Source organism: Alternaria metachromatica (genome assembly GCF_023757995.1).
Source record: "Alternaria metachromatica strain BMP 0045 chromosome Unknown scaffold_14, whole genome shotgun sequence".
NCBI classification, from domain to species: domain Eukaryota; kingdom Fungi; phylum Ascomycota; class Dothideomycetes; order Pleosporales; family Pleosporaceae; genus Alternaria; species Alternaria metachromatica.
In genome coordinates this window covers 51,911-72,267 of record NW_026055505.1, presented here as the reverse complement: position 1 = coordinate 72,267, position 20,357 = coordinate 51,911, and the positions used below count along the sequence as shown (strand labels likewise).

The following is a 20,357-nucleotide window of genomic DNA, read 5'->3' as shown; positions in this document are numbered from 1 at the left end:
TACTCTCCTTCGTGCACACGAATTGTACAACTGCACACGTGTTTGTGGCAATGATCTTTGTTCGATACCAATAACACAACACACTTTCAACTCGCCTTGAGCTGTCGCAAATATGGCAATTCTATTCCTACTGGCCTCCATCTTCGGAGCGCTGGTTCTCTACGTACGTTGGTCCCATTCCCATGCCATTAAAAGCTAACACCATGCTCAGATCTTCGGAGTGATCGTTTACCGCCTGACTTTCCATCCTCTTGCATCATACCCAGGCCCTTTCCTCGCAAAGATAACAGATATTTATCTCGCGTACTACGCCTATAAGGGCTCTCGGCATCTCGCTTTCCACCGCGCGCACGAGCAATATGGACCGTACGTCCGTCTTGGACCGAATCTACTTTCTGTCAACACCGCCACTGGTCTAAAGACCATCTATGGATTCCGATCGAACGTCAAGAAGGCGTCGTTCTACGAAGCATTCCCCAGCACACCCAAAGCGGTCAGCGTCCATAGTTCTATCGACAAGATGCAGCATGCACGCAAGAGACGTGTGATGAGCCACGCTTTCAGCGACTCGGCTATCAAGAGTCTTGAGAAGTATATCCTGGCAAATGTACGTGTTGGCTGCGAACTGCTCGGACGCAAGAGCAACAACTGGTCCGCCGAGAAGAGCCTCGCCGATGAGAAGGATGGTGGCTGGAACGACGCTTGGAACGCTGCGCATTGGTGCGAGTGGCTCGTATTCGACATCATGGGTGATCTAGTATTCGGCAAAGCTTTTGGCATGTTGGAAAGCCCTACCAATCGTTTCGCAACTCAGCTGGTCGGCAACGCGGCACACCGACATCTCATCTGCGGAACGCACCTTACCATCCACAACTGGCACCTGGACAAGCTCTTCTTCCGCAAGATTGCAGGCCAGCGGGCGCAGTACATGCAGTACAGCAAGGGTCAGGCTATGGAGCGAACAAAGTTGGGCGTCGACGTTGATCGTAAAGATTTCTTCTACTACCTGCTCAACGCGAAGGACCCAGAAACCGGCAAAGGCTTCAGCATGGATGAGCTTTGGGGCGAATCAAACTTGCTGATCATCGCTGGTTCCGATACAACTTCAACGGCTATGGCTGGTGCTTTCTTCTACCTCGCACACAACCCCGCAGCGATGCAGAAAGTCTGCAAAGAGATCCGGGAAACATTCAATGATGTTGAGGAAATCGTAACCGGACCCAAGCTCAGCGGCTGCTCATACCTTCGTGCTTGCATCGATGAGACCATGCGCATGACACCCCCAGTCGCCGGTGCTCTTCCCCGAGAAGTCCTTGCCGGTGGTCTGGATATCGATGGTCGCCACATTCCTGCCGGATGCGACGTGGGCGTCCCGATCTACACCATTCACCACAACGCCGACTACTTCCCTCAACCGTTCGACTACATTCCTGAGCGATGGCTATCTGATCCATCCGCGAACCCGCTTCATAGCAGTCTCCAGGCAGCGCAGTCGGCGTACAACCCCTTCAGCATCGGTCCTCGTGGATGCATTGGCAAGGGCCTCGCGTATGTTGAGCTGTCCGTAACGATTGCCAGGGTACTTTATCTGTATGATCTGAGACTGGCGCCGGGCACGACGTTGGGTGCTGGAAGCAAAGACTTGGAAGTCGGTAGGACAAGGGCGTCTGAATATCAGATCCAGGACGTCTTTGCAAGCAAGAAAGACGGGCCAGTCTTACAGTTTAGGGCTAGATGATATCTAAGTAGCTTGATATTAAATGAATTGTCTTGTTACATTCCTCGCAGACATGTGATCAGATCTTTCTTTGCAGTGCCAGTAAAATAAATGGGCGAAGCTGTGTTCGAGCGAATCGTTGCAAAAGATTGCACAGCGTGGCGGTTGCAGTTTCGCTGCTTTCGTGACAGTGTTATCGATAAGCCAGGTCTTGGCAAGCCAAGGAACTTTCTCTGTTTAGCGCGATAGCGGCTGGCGTCTTTTCGAGCAGACGCGATCATTCGCCATCATCGATTGCGGATGCACATACCATCACCTTCGGATTAACACAATTGACTATGGCTGTACCCAGGATACTCTCTCGTGGGCGCTGTCTCTTTGCTCGGACAACGCCTTCCGTACGCGTTGCTCAATCAGCTGTTCCGTTGATCAGAACATCAATTACGAAGCGAGAGTTCGCTGCCAGCCAGCTGAGGCGGGATAATATCATCGAAACACCGTCGAGAGGACCAGAGATTGCACTCACTGATGCGCGCGCTCCGACATCAAGCGCATCATCAGGGGTTGCTTTACTGGGTATACCAAAACGACTAACAAGAGGAGAGGTCGAGGATCTACTACGATCAAAAGGATGCACCGTGTACGTCTTATAACATTTCTTTGGAGATTTCGCAAACAGGGTTTCGAACTAATTTTCACCCAGCAAGAGATTGCAGATGCGTCTTGATCGCTACACTTTCCAGAACGACACCAGGTGTTTCGCGGAACTTGGAAGCGAAGCAGAGGCTGCCAAGGTCATTGCAGAGCTTAATGACGCAGAGCTACAGCGCAAGAAGCTTATCGTCAGGCCTCTCAAAGACGACTTCATTTGGGGCCCTGTGCAGGACAAGCGAGACCACAAGTACGCTACTCGCTACTTCTTTGACGAGGGCCCCGCCGCTGCACTCGAAGCTGTACACCCATTGCTCGAAGGTCGTCGCTTGATGGTTAGAGTTCAGACACCCGGTTGGACGTCCAATACCAGCATCGGCAAACAGAAACAGAACGCGCTGCGGATACTTGACGAGCAGTTCGCCAAACATGGTACCATCGAACGCATCAGTGACTTCGCGCCATTCTACGGCGATAAGAAAAAAGAACCGCGCATTCTTTGCTTCATCGATTTCGCAACCAAAGAGGGTGCAGACAAAGCGATCGAGAACATTCACGATACGGAAATCGAGGGTCGTTTGACGTGGCTGACGCGTTCTGAGACCAATCAATACAGGAGCCACCAAATTGGGAAGGTAGCCCCAGAGGCGCTCAAACAACTACAAGAACGTGGTGTGGCGCCTAAAGACGAAGAGCTCCATGAGGACAAGTTTGTCAATCCGCTACCCAAGAAAGAATAGGAAAAGACGCAATGGCGGAACGTGTGTGTTACATGAGCTGAGACTTTACTCGACTTACACCATAGTTTGTTGTCAGCACTGTTTTATACACGCAGGCACTTGTCGACCTTTGTACATTAGAGGAAATTTCAACACTATACGAAGAGGGTGATTGCATCTTGTCTCACACCACCACAAGTCTTCAGTTCTTCCATAGTACCTAATGTTATGGTACAGACGTTACGCAAACCCCTGCGCTCACAATGTGCAGGTAGCAAAGAAGCTTCACGCAACACGCATGTAGCTGGGCGGGCGCTTGCCCTTATATTACCAGCTTATATTTTCCAGCTCTTTGGCGTCGCTTTCCTCCCAAGGAAACAATTTCTCCGAAGCCTTGATCAACCGCTCATGAGCCTCCGATCGCGGTTTGATCGAACAACGGTATGGCACAGGGTGACTGATCGCTCCCGGCTCAAACTTCACCTCCGGCTCCACAACGCGACCATCTCCATCAACGAACTTGGTGATGTCAAACACCGCGAGAGTCTGGGCGATGGTAATGAAGAGCGCGTTATCTGCCACGTATCGGCCCGGGCAGATGCGGCGACCATATCCGAAGATGAAGTTTCTAGGGTCAGGCTCACTCTTATGAGTGGGTGTTTCGAGGAAACGCTCTGGTCTGAAGACCATCGGGTCGGGATAGACTTCGGGGTCGTGCGTAAAATGCCAGTTGTTGGGTAGCAGGATGGAGCCTTTCGGAATGCGATACCCGCGACAGGTGTCTTCTTCCGTGCTGCAGTGTGGAAGGCACATTGGTGCGACGAGGTGCCAGCGGTGGGTCTCTTTCATGATCGCTTCGATGTAAGGAAGACTTTCCTTGTCTTTACTAACGGGTAGCCGGCCTCCGCCAATAACGCGATCTAGCTCTTCTTGGGCCTTCTTTTGAACTTCCGGGAAGACAGTCATGGCGAGGAAGAAGGTCATGATGGAGGACACGGTCTATTGATTGAGTCAGTAAAGTAACAGAGGCGCCGATATCTGCATACCAGCTTACCGTATCAGCACCGCCCAGGTAGAGCGCCAATGCAGTCCACTTATGAACAAACTCCATCTCAGCATCCGAACCGAGACCTTCAATGCATTGCGACAAGAAAGACGGCGAATGCCTCTTCTCTCTCATTTGCTTCTTCACGAACTCATACGGTTGATTCGTGCATTGACTGAGCTGCGCCGCCATTCGTCTCGCCGTATCTTTGAACCCCGTACCTGGCAGCCATGTTGGCAAGTACCGCACTAGCCGACGTCAGAGGCCATTTTAATCATCAAGAAGCGATACTCACAGAATGGGAAGATGTCTACCGACCACTTCCCAGGAACTGTAGCATCGGCGAACTGCTCCATAGTCTTGGCGGCCATATCAACGAAAGGGTCGTTGCCATTGGCGACAGCAGTGTAGCCGTAGGTGATCTTGAGAATGACACTGCCAGCCTCTTTTCGTATATGATCAAAGAGCTTGTCGGGCGACTCTAGAAGGTTGAGCAGGAAGTGCGCGGCTTCCGTCTCTTGCGCTTTATCAAACACGGACACGGAAACGTTCGTGCTCGCTATCTTGGTGATGTTTTTGCGGTGAATTTTCCATTCTGCGGAATACGGGGTCATCGCAATTGCATGACGCCATCCTACCCTGTCCGCATGGTCAGCGAGCACTTCCCTCACATTACTATGGAGCTCTCCACATACATGTCACCACTAAAGGTCTGGCTGGGTCTCGAAGAATGAATTGCTGAGCGATCGCGCAACAGCTCGAATGCGATCTCAGGGTCGTTAATGATGATGAAAGTTTGCCCTAGCACTGTGACGGAACTAAGAGGGCCATAGACATCCTTGTGTCGTAGCCAGTGGTGGCACTCAAGCATGCCGGATTTGGGCATATCGTTGACATTTCCAATAATCGGGAGGCCCTTTGGGCCCGGGGGAAGAGGTCTCGCATTCTTTCTCTCCAGATGCCAACGGGTGGCGTAAAGTATGGCAAATGCAGCGAAAGCAATAGCGATCGTGGCTGATAATACGATAGACATGGTGATGACAGTGATGAGGAAAGGCAGTTGCCGGGATTGTAAAATGATCGAGATATACCTGTCCTGCCAAGCCAGATCCTTCGCCATATCAGTATCTTCCTGCGTGATGACGGTTCGCTTAGAACGGCTGCGCCGCATCAATGCAAATACAAAGTGCTCGAGAACATTTCCGCCAGTAGAATAAAGCGTAGCAATCCCGCAGGATTTGGGCCGTGTCGAAAGGGTAAAATTATCAAATCCTGGACGTCAATGTTATCGGTTGCGGCACAGACCTGTCAAGGAATGGCAAGCCCTGGAGTCTACCAGTGATCATCTTCCATTGCGCGCGGATCTTTTCGAGGCATGGTAATTCGACGGGGCGACTAAAATAACGGCTATGATCCATCGGATCCTGCAAGCTGTCAGACGCTCAAGAAGGTAACCCCCTTAACACATCGTCGCTGAACTGAGCCATGAATCATGCGTCGTGTTGAACATATACTCCCAGCGCTTTGTTGGTAACAAATCTTGCGCTGCTGCGCACCTTCCCACTCCATCATCGTCGCGATGAAGTTCGTCCAGTACTTTGCGACATTCGCCATCTTAGTGCTACATACACTCGCACAAGACGATTTTCTGCGAAAACTACCAACTTGTGCAGTCAGTCGATGACCGAACTTTCGTGGCACCAGCGGCTAAGAACTACAGGCAAAGTGTTTCCAAGCTCTTATACCCTCGAGCAATTGCAAGCCCGACAACTTCGACTGTCTGTGTGCCGACACCACCTTCCAGACAGCATTCGCGAATTGCAATGCTGAAAACTGTACTGTTACCGCATCACTCAGTGCGACCAACGAAACCTATGCGGCTTGCGGCATACCGATCAGGGACGAGAGCGAGACAATGATCGCTGTCACGACATCTATCGGCGCCCTTGCTGTAACAATGGTTTTCTTGCGACTGACAGATCGGTTCTTTTCAGCCAACGCAAAGCTTGGGCTGGACGACCTACTCATCGGGCTGGCTGGGGTAAGTCATGAGCGTTGAGCGTGCAGGGCGCTAGAGCTGACGAGGGGTAGTTGGCCTCGTTGTTTCAGAACGTCCCTGTCATTGTCGGTAAATCCCTCCCAACACTCCATCTATAGATGAAATGGTCGACTGATGGGCCTCCTAGCGGCTCGTCTCGGATTCGGAAGAGACATGTGGGGGATATCGCCAGCGGCGATAACAAATAGCTTCAAGGTAAGCCTCGCCTTTAGCGTCCGCTATGAAGCTAAATTCCGCTGCAGTGGTTGTACGTTAGCTATTTCATGTACCAAATCGCAGAAGCCTTCTGTCAACTGTCCATCTTGGCTTTTTACCTGCGGATCGCAACCTCGCCAAAACTACGCACGACCACGTTTGTCCTGATGGGGATTGTTACCTGCTTCGGTATCGGCAATACAGGAGCCATGATGTTTCAATGTCAACCTATCTCATTCTTCTGGGACGGGTGGAAAGGCGAAACAAATGGCCGATGCACCGTCGACGTTCGGCTATTTGGATTCATTCGCGGCGCCATTGAGATCATGCTCGACGTGGCAATCCTATCGTTGCCTTTGCCCATGCTAGCGAGACTACAGATGTCCTGGAAGAAGAAGGTCCAGATTATCTCTATGTTCGCTGTGGGCTTCATCATTTTCATCGTCAGTTGCCTTCGCTTGTGGGCTCTCGTCCGATTCGATCAGAGCTCAAATCCGACTTGTGAGTACTGCTCCTCCTTTTGGCTGCACAATGACTGACCGCGCAATCATAGACGACAACGTATCCGGTCTTTACTGGTGTGCAACCGAAGCCAACCTCTTTATCGTAGTCGCATGCATGCCGGCCATGCATGCGATGTACCAGCATACGATTCCAAGGATATATAGAACATCCTCAGGCTCCGGGAAGAGCAGCTACGTCTCTAGTGACGATCGCTATCGTATGCGAAGATCAGGTCATCGACTGTCTCTGGGTGGTATCTCGAAGGCTATCGATATCCAAGTCAAGCGCGAGGATTTTTCGGAGTCGGATGTCGAACTCGTAGGCCGGACAAACTATCAATGATGCTTTGGGAGGTGGAAGGCCGCGCGTGGGGTTGCGAGCGACGCATCAGGTGTGTAGCGAAGACTGGCGACATCTCTGTTCTCGATGACATGTAGACGGCATGACTAATCGCCGCGAACTTCGTTCTGGCAATGCCAAAGCTTCCGCGCTGCACATGTCTGCTTAGTTGTGAGATGGTAGAAGCTGCATTATCTAGAGGTAGCAGCCAATGACGTCATTACCTACCTACGAACCACCTAGCCTGTTCGGGCAGACCATGAAGACTGAAGGGCAACACTTCTGTCCGTTTTCGTTCCTCTATTGTCTGGCGCCCACTTCGCGAACATAACAACTAAGCTTTGCTACAGTGACCACTGCATCATGGCGCTCAACCCCGAGTCGACTGGTCTGACGATTACAACAGGCGACCAGATGTAAGCTCGCATCTCCAGCTTGAAGGCTAACGCGTACAATACTGTTCAAGGCACGGGGACATAATTGCTAACTGGAATAGTGCGCGGGTTGACGAACTCATATCGCCTTTTCTACGACTTCCTGCAGAACTTCGCAACCTCATCTATCTATTCACGTTTACAGGCTCTATGATACGTATGCATCCGCGGAAAGGCGAACAAAGCGCGACCAACCCTATCGGTCTCATCTGCTGCTGTCGGCAGCTCCGCCACGAAGCCAACTCACTCTTCTATTCTACAGCGACCTTCGAAATGGAACTGGCCATGCCTTATAGCCACGAAGCCGCTATCGTCGCCATTAGAGCTGAGCGGTGTGCGCGGATCACCTCGATTCAAACCTCTATGTTGTCGGTAGAATTCCAATATGTACACTGGGCTTACCCGGCGAAATGGTTCCAGGAAGAGGTTGAACCTCAAGGGAGGGCTAACGCAAACGCGTTCCCGGCTTTGAACACGGTTCACGTCAAAGGTTCGAGGCTACAATTGTCAGCCCTCAGTTCCGATACTAGGGCTCACCTTGTGCGCGCATTGCGCCTTGTATATGGAAAGCCCGCCATCGAGGTTGTATTTGAGGCAGGACTGGAGGGTGCCCTGAGAGCTGCCGATGATGGACAACCGTGAAGGCGAGCCGATTCTGGTCATTGTCAGTTACTAGTGACTTACTCCGTTTTCACGACGTATGTATCGGGTCGATTGCAGGTCGTCAAGGCACGGGGGGTGAATGGAAAATCGTATGCTCCTGGAAAGCTTGAGCTGAGGCACTGCCATTAAACCCCCACGCGCCCTTGATACCGCAGTTGCATCTAAACACCTACACTCTCTCATAATTCTTTTCAAGTGTCCAACTCCAACCACCAATATGTCCTCAACACTCACATCAGAGATGCAGGATTGGATTATGGCTCCCAGTAGAATACAAGCCCTGTAAGCGGCCTTGCATGTTCGTTGATCAATCACTAATAGGTATAGTACAAAGAGAAATCAGCTTACCTCGGCTCTTCTTCGGCTTCCTGGTGAGCTGCGTAATAAAATCTGGGAATACAGCTGTCTAGGCAGAACGATCAAGTCGGTTTCGTCCACATACGAAGGTGCGCCAATCTCTAACCGCGAGCCTGTTGGCCTCTTCTTCGCATGTAAGCAAATGCGCTGTGAAGCGACTCCACTCTTCTACCGCTTGTCCACCTTCGATATCGGAGACTTCAAGAGGTGGGAAGACCTAACGTCCATTCTGTCCACGCCGCAAAACCGGACGATTACCACGATTTGGCTCAAACCTGTGTGTCGCCTCGTTCCACATTCTTAACGCGCGCCCCAGCATGCCATTAAGCGTATCGGCCTCCGGAATGTCAAATCCGAATCGTGGCGCCTGTTTTGGGGCACTGCTTTACAGGCATACTTCCATGGACATGAACTGGATGTCATACCTCTAGGATGGATGAAGACTTCGAAAAGGTACCTTCGCCCAACCCAGAAAAATAAGATAGGTCGTAACTGTAATCGCTTGATGGATGGGCACATGATAGTCTGTAGTGATGCCGAAAGTTAAGAGCGACAGCCCGATTCCTTGGATAAAAAAAGTCTATTGACTGCCACCGGAAGCTGAGTCGGGGATCGCGTGATCGGAACTGTGCCCGTGTGGAGCACAGGCAATGACCAGGCGGAGCAGGAACTGGATAGATGGCGGCTTTAGCATGTGTGCCAGCGATTTAGATGGTCGGACAACGAGAAGGATGATTAGAATGCAACCTTGGAACGGTCTTTAGGATAATCTCCACCGGTGCAGTCGCGAACTAGGAGCATTATGATTGCTGACAGTGACGTAAGCTGAGATGGAATGCGGGGGGTGTTCGGCCGAAGCGGTTAGCCTCGGCATCGGGGATGATGGCCGCCCCGAAGGCATCTTCGTAACAACGCGAGTTGTGCCCTTACGCCTTGTTTTGACCCACTGTGATACTACCACTCGAAATGAGCGCGGATGGTCAGACGCCGAGAGTGGTACCTCCAAGTCGACGAAGAGACAAGCCCATCTTGAGTTGCACCCTTTGTCGACGACGCAAGTAAAGAATCAGCTTACCTGACCGGAAGAATTGCATGCTAATTGTCTGGAGGTTGAAATGTGATCGACAACAGCCATGCAAAACATGTGTCGATCGCGGACTCTCGCTGTCGTGCGTCTATGTTCGCAACCCACCAGCGCAAAAGGAACCCAAAATCCCGAACAGCGTCCATGACAGGATTGACCAACTCGAAAAGCTCGTCACCAACCTCATCGGTGGAAATCCTGTTGATACAGCTAATCCCGCGCTATCCAGCCCATCACAAGCGCGGCAACATCATAACGGAGGAAACAATGGGGACTTGCCTGGCACGCCGGATCGCGTAAATCTCAGCTGCGATGCAACAAGCTATACGAACAGTGGACATTGGACAAGCATACTTGATAGCGTACGTGAAACCTCTCACAGAGACTCTTACCTCTCTAATTCTGGCCCAGATATCAGAGCTGCGCGAACATCTCGACCAGGTGCCCGTATCGCCCGATCCGGATGATGAAGTGGTGAACGAAGTACCCGGTCCAGAGCTGCTGTTTGGACGTAATGCCCATGCGACTAGAGAAGAGCTCCTCGCTGCTCTTCCTCCGCGGCCAGAAGCGGATCGTCTCATTGATACATTCTTCATGTCAATGGAATCTCATCCAAGTATGCTCACTACCTCGGTTGAAGAGCGTCCACTGATATCTCCAGCCCTCATCCACAAGCCAACCTTTCTCAAACAGGTGAGGTCATGTGATCATTCCCATCTCTAGTAGCTAATGATAATACAGTACAATGAGCTGTGGACACAATCATCGGAAACTTCAACTATGTGGTTGGGTGTACTCTACGCTGCACTGGCACTTGGCTTTCGTTTTCAAGCCGCGGTGAACGCTCATCAGCTTGGCGATACTGAACTGGCTCCTGATCTGGCGCGGATCAACTTCTATCGCGAGAAGGCTGCGCAATGTAAGCAGAAAATGGGTACAAACTGCATGTGGTGCAACTGCTGAGTCCGTACGTCGATATCTAGGTATGATTCTTGCAAACTACACCAAAACACCGCCATACACGATCGAAGCGTTCTTGTTGTATTTTGGTACCGAATTTCTACGCTCAACCGACAGCCAGTTCAGCATCTACATGCTTGTTGGCATGCTTGTACGTCTTTGTTTCCGAATGGGATACCACAGGGACCCGTCGAGATTTCCGAACATCTCGCCCCACGAAGGTGAGCTGAGGCGTCGTAAATGGCTCGTAGTCATGTCGCTAGATTTTACCACCTCTTCTCAAGCCGGACTGCCACGGACGATCATGCCGCAAATGTACGATACTCAAGAGCCCCGTAACTTGGGTGAAGACGACCTTCACGAAGACATGCTAGAACTACCACCCTCAAGGCCCGAAACTGAGTTGACGCAACTGCTTTACTCCATCGTTCTCACGAGGTTGCGAAGTATGCAGGCCAGGATTGTAGATCTCGTCAATGCTACCTCGCTGCCACCGTACGGAGAGATCACGGAGATGGACGCCACACTAAGAGATGTCTTCGAAAAGATACCACAATCGCCAGCATCGAACACCTTCGACGATCTTAGTACCGATTTATCACCAGACTTCATGCGCTACACGTATTTGAACGTAGCCTTCTTGAAGGCCGAGCTTATGTTGCATCGACCCTACTTCGTACTCGGCCGAACCGATAGCAGATATACATACTCCCGCAGGGTCTGCTTGAACGCTGCTATAGAGATGCTTCGCTTCCAGAGCAAGCTTGACGCTGAGGTCCAACCAGGAGGTAGACTAACTTCACCAGGGTGGCGTCTCTCTACCTTGAGCTGGTACATGTCTTCCATCATTGCGCAAGACTTCTTACTCGCCACTACCGTCTTGGTAGTCGAGCTTGATGAGGAACTCATTGCTCCCATCCCACTGGGTTCTGAGCTTATGGAAAGCGGGGTGCAACTGGACCAAGCGTCCCCGACGCAAGAGGAAATCGTCACGTCGTTGCGCTCCGCTTATCACATCTGGATCAGGGCTAGCAAGAGATCGCAGGAGGCACGGAAGGTTGCTACAGCCGTGAAGCTTGTTCTCTCTAAAGTTCACGGCAGTGGTGTACAGGCTACCGATTCGGCGCACGGTGAGCCGCATCTTATTCACTACCCGCTTACATCTACTAACGTCATCGAAAGCGGCTCACATAGGTGCCCAACTTGATTTGACTTCCCCATCCCAGATTTTCGACACCAACAATCTTGGATTCGCTGTTCCCGACTCGGATGCATTTGACATGGGCAATAGTGCTTTTGGTCACCCGTTCGATTTTGGCTTCATGCCAATGGATCTGGACCAGTATAACTTACCTCTCGATTGGGTACGTTTAGCTCGGCTCATCAGGTGCTGTTGGACTAACCCCTGATTAGGGCGATGCGTTTCCCAACCTCCAGCCGCATCCTCTTGGACAATATCCCCCAGGATCGTTCTTCTAGCAGTAGAACAGCTGCGCGTTCGAGTATCTTACCAACTCTCGGTCACTCTCCGACAACCAAAAGGCTTTCGCAAATGTACTTGAGCGACGTGGTATCGCTCAAGCATTATGTGGATAGGTCACGATCGTCGCTCCTAAAGTTCGGCGTTTCAGTCGCACTAGTGAAGCGCTCCCCGTTTCTGCGGGAGCTACCACCTCGCATTCGCGAACTTCACAACCGCTTTCAGTTCGGCACAACGCGTACTCCCAATGCGTGGACCCGGCCATGCGCAAGTTGTTTGGATGTCGACGAAACATCTCAGACCCCGTCCATCTGAAGCTGGTTATTGCTCAATGCCACGCTTTGGCCACGTCCTGCGACGCCGAAACAGGAACGTTGATCGCCGAATTCGCACATTCATCGCGATCTGGCGACTAGCAGCTTGTTTGAAACCACCGGTCTATCCCCGCGCAAGGCTGCATGTGCCGTATCCGCGACGGTATATAGCAGGTCTATCATGCAACACTATAATCATGCGACAAGCCTACCACGTACATCCATGCTTCCCAGACATCGAGATTGAAGACTCCCGATAACCAGGAACAGTTGCGTCATGTTGCACGCATGTTGAAGCGCCTTACTTATCATCTCTGCTACAGTGCATATGTCTTCTGCTATGGACATCATTCACCCGTCCTTATGTACTGACATCCGTCAGCACTGTCAGTCTCGCCGCTAGCGCCTTTCAACCACACGGTGTGTCGATGAGCAAGATGGACCACATAGAGGAGACCTTCTACATGGAGAAAGAGATAGCCATTGAGCCCGATCTTGGAGACTTGCGGAAGTCGACCGACAAGGCCCTGCCGGCGCCGCCCAAGACACCGAAGAGGGTGTTGATGAAGTACCGGTTCTCTGCGATCCTTTCGATCGCATTTGCGGTAGCAAGCTTCGTCTTCACGCTGGTACTGGTACTGGCGGGGAGCAATGAACATATGTTTGGTGGACAGTACATCGTGGCAGTACGTATACCGACCTCGGTGAAATGAAGACAAATGTTGACGAACCGCAGCTGAATACAAGTACGATCGCTCGAGAGAGCTCGCAGTCAGAGGCAACATCGATACGATCCGAAGGTGTGGACGGCGAGGCACTAGCGGACGTCTACTATCTCTACCTCAGGACAGTGTGTTCGGGCTCTATTTCCGATGCTCAAGACGACGCTTCCGATACTATCGTTGTGGAACTGTGCGAAAGCTATAGCGAAGCCAGTGACAGTAAGTAACACAAGTTCGAAGGCGTTCGAGGTTTGGCTGACCATACTTCTGTAGGGCTATTAACACTGACAACGCCAACTGACGGGCCTCAAGACCCACTCTCCCCAACCATCCTAGTCTCAACACTCCTCAGGACTATGTCTACCGTATTGGCCGGCGTGCGATACACCGTCTTCGCTTCCTTACTCGTCTCGCTCGTCGGTGCTGGGTTCTCCGCCGTCTCCGCCATTCCAGCCATCATCTTTCCACACTCAAAGCTTCTCGCCTACTTCAACATCTTTTGGCCATTACTTGCGAGCGCATTCGCCTTTGTCGCCGCCGTCTTACTCACGGTGTTGATCTCTGGGGTCTTCTCGGTGGCTGGTGACATCATCGATGTTGCTGGGGGAAAGCTGGATCAAGGTACATCCGTGCTTCTGATCGTATGGCTCGCATATGTACTAGTGTCGCTGTCGGTCGCTTACTGGGGCGTGGTATGGCTCGTGGAAGTCAGGCGATCAGGCCTCACCAGGAGAAAGAGAAGTGATGATGAGGTCGGGAACTGGAAGAATATCGGGAAAGAGATATGGAGTGACGTAAAAGGAACGAAACGATTATGATACCCCACCAGCATGTCGCACGTCCCTTAGATTAGCAAGAGCATCCAGGTTGACTGCGCTTTACATTGCTGAGTATCTCGTCCTACGGTGAACGTGCACACACCCAACTTGCGCAGGAGCTGATCTGTTCTTGGTCATGTGTATTGCAGCATACACAGTCAGATCGCAGTCACTTATCGATGAGTCTACCCCTTGGGGAGGGATTCAAGTTCAGTGCGGCGCGGAGGGGCACTTTTTGATCTGTGTCAAAGCTCTGGATTTCTTTGTGTCGAGTTGGCTCTCAACGATACGCGCCGACTATTGGTTATCACGGATACTCACTTCCGTCAGAGTCATATTGACTCCTATGTTGTAGCACGAAGAGTGTCAGTAAGTATACGAGGCGCTCCTGCGTGCGCTCAGGATCAATGATCGACCATTCCTGGCTCCACGATCTTTCTCATCGGAGTCATGCCTAGGTTTGCTATGATGCTCACGCGGAGTAGAGTCATCAAACTTTTCCCTATATAAGTCCTTCTCTGGTGCTTCGTTACCTTTGCGCTAATAAAGCAGCTTTCAACAACCCAGAAGTCAGTTCAGCAGGCACACATATCCATTGCCAACATATCAGCATACAACACATCAATTTTTGAGTCTACCTACAACCAAAGATGCCTACTCGTCCTTTCAGACTCAAACCGGGGCAATTGACCGCGGCTGACAGCCGACAACCATGTCCTTGGAATCTTGAGACTCTCAAACACCCATCTGATAGGATTGGAATTTACGCAAACACGAGATTGCTGAACCCTGCGGTAGAGACTAATCTCTTCTGGTACGAAGGCAAACTTAAGAATGAGAGTCCGAAGCGCGACGACACAGATGTACTTGCAGGCTTCGCGGGGGTTACAAGGGTGAAAGATGAATGGCCGGGATTTATTGATTTATCGGATGACGAGCTGGCTCGACAGCTTCGGGCGGCTGGAGGCGATATCCATAACATTGTGGCAATCGGTCTTGGAAGCCTTCTCTACAGCGAGACCGAAGACTATGAAGACAGCTTGTGGCAGCACATGTTGGTTCGTAGGATCTTCGAAGCCGCGTACAAAATAGAGCCAGCAAACGAAGCACGTTGGAGGGTTCTTCTCGAGGATTGTCACTACTATAAGGATGACTGCCAATATCTGGCTGATGACTTCCTGGACCAGAAGTACCTTAACAAAGGGGTCAAAGTCGAAGCGACCAACGGTGGAACGGGCTGGACCGGCACTCAAAAAGACAGCGGCGACTACATCTTTATGACTTTCAAACCCATAGACTCCATTCGACAGATTCTGGCCTGGTACACTTGGAAGGATGGGGATCATAGAGAAAATTGGGACGATAGAGAAGAGCCCAATGCTATCATGCCACGCGCGATTATCTGCCGATATTCAACAGAGATCCTGTTTCCAAAAAATACTCGGGAACGTGGAACATTGGCACCGAATGAGCCTCGTGAAGATGATACCGATACGCGTGTCGACAAGTGGTTCAGCAGATACAAAGAAGTCCATAGGTTTACGATAGATGACCATCGGCCATTCGAGGGGAAAATGTATCTTTGGATCTTGAGGCCCAGAGAAGAATGGCTCGAAGGCTGCCGAACTTATGACTAGGTGCAGGCTAGCTATAGGATAGCTCATGTAAATAGGTGTAGCTAGGAAGTTTATGTAATGATACTGTGGTGGTCTACTTAATACTGGAAAGCTTTTGCCGAAATTCTACTCATTAATGTCAGCATGGCAACATGACACTCTTTCCTATGCGTAACGGAATTACGGCAAATTATAGGAAGCTTGTTAAAGAAGTCTCATATAGTCAGCAGTTGACGTCTAGGTCTAGCATACCTAGGTACTGTAGGGTTCGCAAGAACTTGAAATGAAGACTTCGAGATAGATATCGCTTGTGCAGGCGCTCTATGGCTATGTTGGCGTATAACGCTTTCATCACAAGTGTGGGGTGTGATAAGATCATATGCACCACGACATGCAATCACTGCCTTCCGATGACACTTTCGTAACAAGAGCTAATAGGTTTGCATGCCGAACCGAACCTTGGTTGTACAAGATCCGAGCATCTGTCATAGCTACATTCCTCGCATGTTACGCCCAGAGGCTGCATCATTGTGCGACGTTCTTCGAGTCGTTGCGAACTACGCAACCACCTCAAATACCCGGAAATGGCACTTGCACGGTTGCCTGCAAGCAACATTCCTGCTACCAGAGCTGAGCAGATCGCTTGGAGTAATCTGGTAACAGCACCAGTCCCCGCGTGTGAGTCGAAGTTTTGCTGCAACCATGAACAGTGGCACCAGATGGCTCGTGAGCCTTCTTAGCCGTCTTAGCATCTCGCGGAGGTGGATTTCACGTTTCACTGAACAGTCATAAACGTATAGATAGAACTGTAGTATTGAGCAATTGATATCGGAGTCATAGACTGGAGAATATAAAAAGCAGCTCTTCTACACTCCTTCTGTTACAACCACAGAATCGATACCTGTATACTCACGAAACAAGTTCAACAATCCACCAAGACAGATCCATCATCATGCAAGCGCGACAGCCACCAGCAGCGTCAGCAGGAGCCGACCATTTTGCTCGAGCAGATAAGGCTACGATCAGGGATGCCCTCACACAGGTGCCTGACAACGAAGGCGGACCATGGAGAGATTACGACAAGGTCGCTCACGTCGGACACAAGGGTATAGGACGGCACCCTACCACTGCAGAGCTCCCTCAAAGGAAAGAGCTCGTTCGAAAGGGAGACCTCACTCCAGAGGAAGAGTTTTGGATCAAAGAAGCGCGTTCTAAACTAGCTCACGACTGGGATGATAATGTCAAAGATGTCAGAAACACATGGCACCATAATCTTGCCTTCCCAGTACAAATCGTTTTGACGAAGATCGGATACTCTCAGATGAAACGACCCGTCCCAGAACCAGACAAGCAACAGTGGGCATTGACAAACATAGTCAATCAAACACAAACAACCATCCGGAGAGCGGTATTCATGGGTCTAGGTACGATGTTCAAAGCCGAAGGAGGAAAGCTCGAGCAAGCCATCTGTACCCATCTCTTGGCACGCCATGTAATTCTCGCTCTGCTCGGGAGAGCCAAATGTGACTATCCGTAAGTCTGACCCATGATTATAGATGTACACTAATGCGGTATCTCAAGTCCGGATACTCGTCCGTTGGAGATCATCTTCGAGGATCCTTACTACTCGGAATCTGACATTAAATTTATACAAGAAGAGTTCATCATCGACCCTCTCGTCAAAGTCCGCGCGAGTAACGATGGAAGTGGATGGAACGAGACACGCGTTCGATTTGCACTGGATGAGAATGCGTACGCGTTTATCACTTTCGGCCTGAACACTCCGCTTCGACAAGTCCTCGCTGGGCATACCTGGGGCGAGAGGGCACCTTACGCTGCACCCGACGCTGCACCCGCAGATTGGCTGCCACCAAAAAGACCCAGTCTTGTCATCTGCCGACCCTGGTGGGAGGAATCTGGCTTTGATCAGAGCGATAGTCGCGTTGTAGATTGGCTGGAGAGATATTATGACCCATGGGAACTGCTAGAAGGCGATGTTGAGGGCGTGGGCAATTCGTGGGCTTATGTCTTGCATACGAGCCACTGATGACTGGTGGGAATGGCCTCTAGTCGAACTAAGTAGATAGAAATGCAGATGAAATGGAAGATGGAATGATACTTCGGACATGTCTTCTACACGTAAGCTGGTGACCTCAGTATGGCCTAAACTGGTATTCTAGAAGGCAAGCTTAACGTTCCAAACCGAGCTTTGGCCATGACTTTATTCCCCAAGTTGGTCGTTTGAAGACTCAGAGTTACTGTGCGAAACGTGCATTCATCGGCCTTTCGCTTCGCAAACCAACACATGGTACTTCGGCAAAAGACTCATTAGCGACAAGCTAATACCAGAGCTTGACGGATCAATGTGGGTAAAAAGGACTACTGTAGTGATTATCTTGCATGGCTCGAAGTCTTGCTGCGGTAAGATAGAATGGGGGTTCAGAGAACACTAGGAAAGAGATAGGGCTTGACATTAAAGGGAAACGGTATGACATTATTAGATAGTATCCATCAAAGTACCTGACTGCTCCGTCTCTCCATTTCAAGCCAACGAATGAATGCTAGAGTGCTAATAGTGCAACAATGTCTCCCCCATGATTGGCGCATCAGGATCCGTGATGATCTGTGTGTTCGTATACGTTCCAAGCCAGTCTACAACCCTCGAGTTGCTGTGGTCTCTGGGCACTATCTCTTTTCCTTTTCTGCAGATAACTGCTATCGGCTTCTTGGCTGCGTCCGGGCCAGTTCCCTCTGTCTGGAGAAAATCGGCCATCATCTCGCGGTAAGGATTGATTGACCTGAGAGTGATGAAGAGCGTTTCTCCGCTCTCATGCAATTTTGACCATCCGACCCCATAACAACTGACAAGAGGCTTAACGCGGCCGGTGAGGTTTGAGAATTGTTCCACGATGAAATCTTCATCCATCCGGGTGTACCAGTTGTCTTCAAAATGAATTTCGATTTCGGGGGCCTCTTTTCCCTGCTTGTTGCTGTGTTTGTGTTAGTTTTCGATAGAGCCCAAGCCTTATTCCGTCTTACTCTTGTATTGTAGCCGCAGATACGACAGACTGACATATTCCATAGACTAATATGTGTTGCCGTATGTTCGCTTCAATGGTCGCGGGCTTGTAAAACATAGATCCGAGACCTGCGACGAAAATGCGGCGTATGCCAGGAGTGATATCGACGAATTTATTGCGTAGTTCATTCAGGCCTTCGTTGTTCAAATGCCTGTGCTCTCTCTTCTTCTTATCGTAATGAGAAACCCATTGGTCCCACACCTCTCCTTTTGACGCCCAAAGCTGGGCGTCGGCTTCTCGCGGGGTACCCTTGGTCCACACAGTGTCTACGGTTATCTTCTCTCCATTGCTAACCTGCTCTTGAAATTTCTCGCTCTTGGCCATTTCTTCGTACGTGCTGAAGAGAATCTCCCGCCGTTTATAAGTATAAGGGCAGCAGGTCAACCTGCTCCAAACCGGGTTGCCATTGTTCACATCTTGGATGTCTACGCCGGCGTTCTCCAGGAGTGTCGGCTGCGGAACTTGTAAATGACCCGGGTCTGTTGCACTCTCCATGATTACAGGTTCTGGTGATGTGTTCGTGGTAGTAGGTAGACTTCGAGAGGCTTGGTTGCTGATGAAGGAGATCAACTACATGACTAGAAAACGGCCTTTTATACCTAGGCATTACTCATACACTCCACATCAGTCACAGACTTCCAGCTGAGAGTTACCGATTCAGTGAACAACGACCTTGGAGTCATGTCTATCTTACCGCAGTGCACGATCAGGAGGTGGCCGCATCGATGGTTATCTATGACATGAAGAGGCATGAGTGACTGTGCTTTCTCGTAAGCAAATACCCAACCCGCTCTCGTGTAGCCCCACGTATATGCGCCAGGACTACCAAGCAGACATGATTTCTTTGTCCTCGGAACGTCATACGACGCGAGGACCATCGAGCTAGAGCCATATGAAAGCCAACGTGTCCGTTCAACATTTGGTGTCACAGAAACGGTCGCACGGCATAACCAGTCATCGATTGGTAGGATTCTTGAAGAGTCATTAATATATGAGTGGACATTCACGTTCGATTCCATGGCTTCATCCTTCGAGTCGCCCAGCATCGGTATTATGGACATCGACCTAGGTATGTATAATAAGCTTCTGCGTACTTCACGAATGTTTCAACGTTGCACTTACAGTATTTTCCACTGAAATCTTGTAACGCGCATTTGTATATATACAACAGTCTCACCAAGTTGCAACAACGAAGTCGTGAGCGTCATCCGGTCTCAGTCTACCGCGGCACGAGCATACTGCGCACTTCTTCAAGCTGGTGCGTACTATGCTGACGCGTAATATAAGTATAGCATAATTTGATAATATTAGTAATTATAAAAGCAGTGACAGGAGAGAGAGCCTTAATGTATTAATATAATCTATATCTTATTTACTAAGGCGCTAGTCTAAAAGTAGTTTTTTCTATTTTATAATTTTATAATACTACTACTTACTTAAATAGAAAAGTACTATAAAAGCTACTAACTTAATTTTTATTACTACCTTTAATTACTTTAACTACTATATTTACTTTAGTTAAACTATATACTAAGCTTAAATATAGTAAGTACTATATTTACTAATATTTTACACTACTTATATACTATTACTAAAAAGT

At 50.1% G+C, this 20,357-nt stretch overlaps 7 protein-coding genes across 7 annotated transcripts; 5 read left to right on the top strand and 2 right to left on the bottom strand.

Moving 5' to 3' along the window:
- Positions 1-112: 112 nt before the first annotated feature.
- On the top strand, positions 113-1,738 carry J4E83_006344 (uncharacterized protein; the record flags this gene model as incomplete). The annotated part of the gene is made up of 2 exons (XM_049333258.1): positions 113-163; positions 212-1,738. The coding sequence occupies 2 exons, from the start codon at positions 113-115 to the stop codon at positions 1,736-1,738; spliced, it is 1,578 nt and encodes a 525-aa protein (XP_049187434.1).
- Positions 1,739-2,348: 610 nt separating this feature from the next.
- J4E83_006343 (uncharacterized protein) lies at positions 2,349-3,108 on the top strand (the record flags this gene model as incomplete). Its single annotated transcript, XM_049333257.1, has 2 exons — positions 2,349-2,357; positions 2,461-3,108. The coding sequence occupies 2 exons, from the start codon at positions 2,349-2,351 to the stop codon at positions 3,106-3,108; spliced, it is 657 nt and encodes a 218-aa protein (XP_049187433.1).
- Positions 3,109-3,414: 306 nt separating this feature from the next.
- Positions 3,415-5,003, bottom strand: J4E83_006342 (uncharacterized protein; the record flags this gene model as incomplete). Its single annotated transcript, XM_049333256.1, has 4 exons — positions 3,415-4,086; positions 4,142-4,218; positions 4,428-4,771; positions 4,828-5,003. The coding sequence occupies 4 exons, from the start codon at positions 5,001-5,003 to the stop codon at positions 3,415-3,417; spliced, it is 1,269 nt and encodes a 422-aa protein (XP_049187432.1).
- Positions 5,004-10,079: 5,076 nt separating this feature from the next.
- On the top strand, positions 10,080-13,234 carry J4E83_006341 (uncharacterized protein; the record flags this gene model as incomplete). Its single annotated transcript, XM_049333255.1, has 5 exons — positions 10,080-10,460; positions 10,509-10,686; positions 10,751-11,857; positions 11,910-12,091; positions 12,845-13,234. The coding sequence occupies 5 exons, from the start codon at positions 10,080-10,082 to the stop codon at positions 13,232-13,234; spliced, it is 2,238 nt and encodes a 745-aa protein (XP_049187431.1).
- A 365-nt stretch (positions 13,235-13,599) lies between these two features.
- On the top strand, positions 13,600-15,698 carry J4E83_006340 (uncharacterized protein; the record flags this gene model as incomplete). The annotated part of the gene is made up of 2 exons (XM_049333254.1): positions 13,600-13,864; positions 14,860-15,698. 2 exons carry the CDS (start codon positions 13,600-13,602, stop codon positions 15,696-15,698), a joined length of 1,104 nt encoding a protein of 367 aa, XP_049187430.1.
- A 931-nt stretch (positions 15,699-16,629) lies between these two features.
- Positions 16,630-17,724, top strand: J4E83_006339 (uncharacterized protein; the record flags this gene model as incomplete). Its single annotated transcript, XM_049333253.1, has 2 exons — positions 16,630-17,210; positions 17,259-17,724. 2 exons carry the CDS (start codon positions 16,630-16,632, stop codon positions 17,722-17,724), a joined length of 1,047 nt encoding a protein of 348 aa, XP_049187429.1.
- A 522-nt stretch (positions 17,725-18,246) lies between these two features.
- Positions 18,247-19,252, bottom strand: J4E83_006338 (uncharacterized protein; the record flags this gene model as incomplete). The annotated part of the gene is made up of 2 exons (XM_049333252.1): positions 18,247-18,667; positions 18,717-19,252. 2 exons carry the CDS (start codon positions 19,250-19,252, stop codon positions 18,247-18,249), a joined length of 957 nt encoding a protein of 318 aa, XP_049187428.1.
- Positions 19,253-20,357: the final 1,105 nt, after the last annotated feature.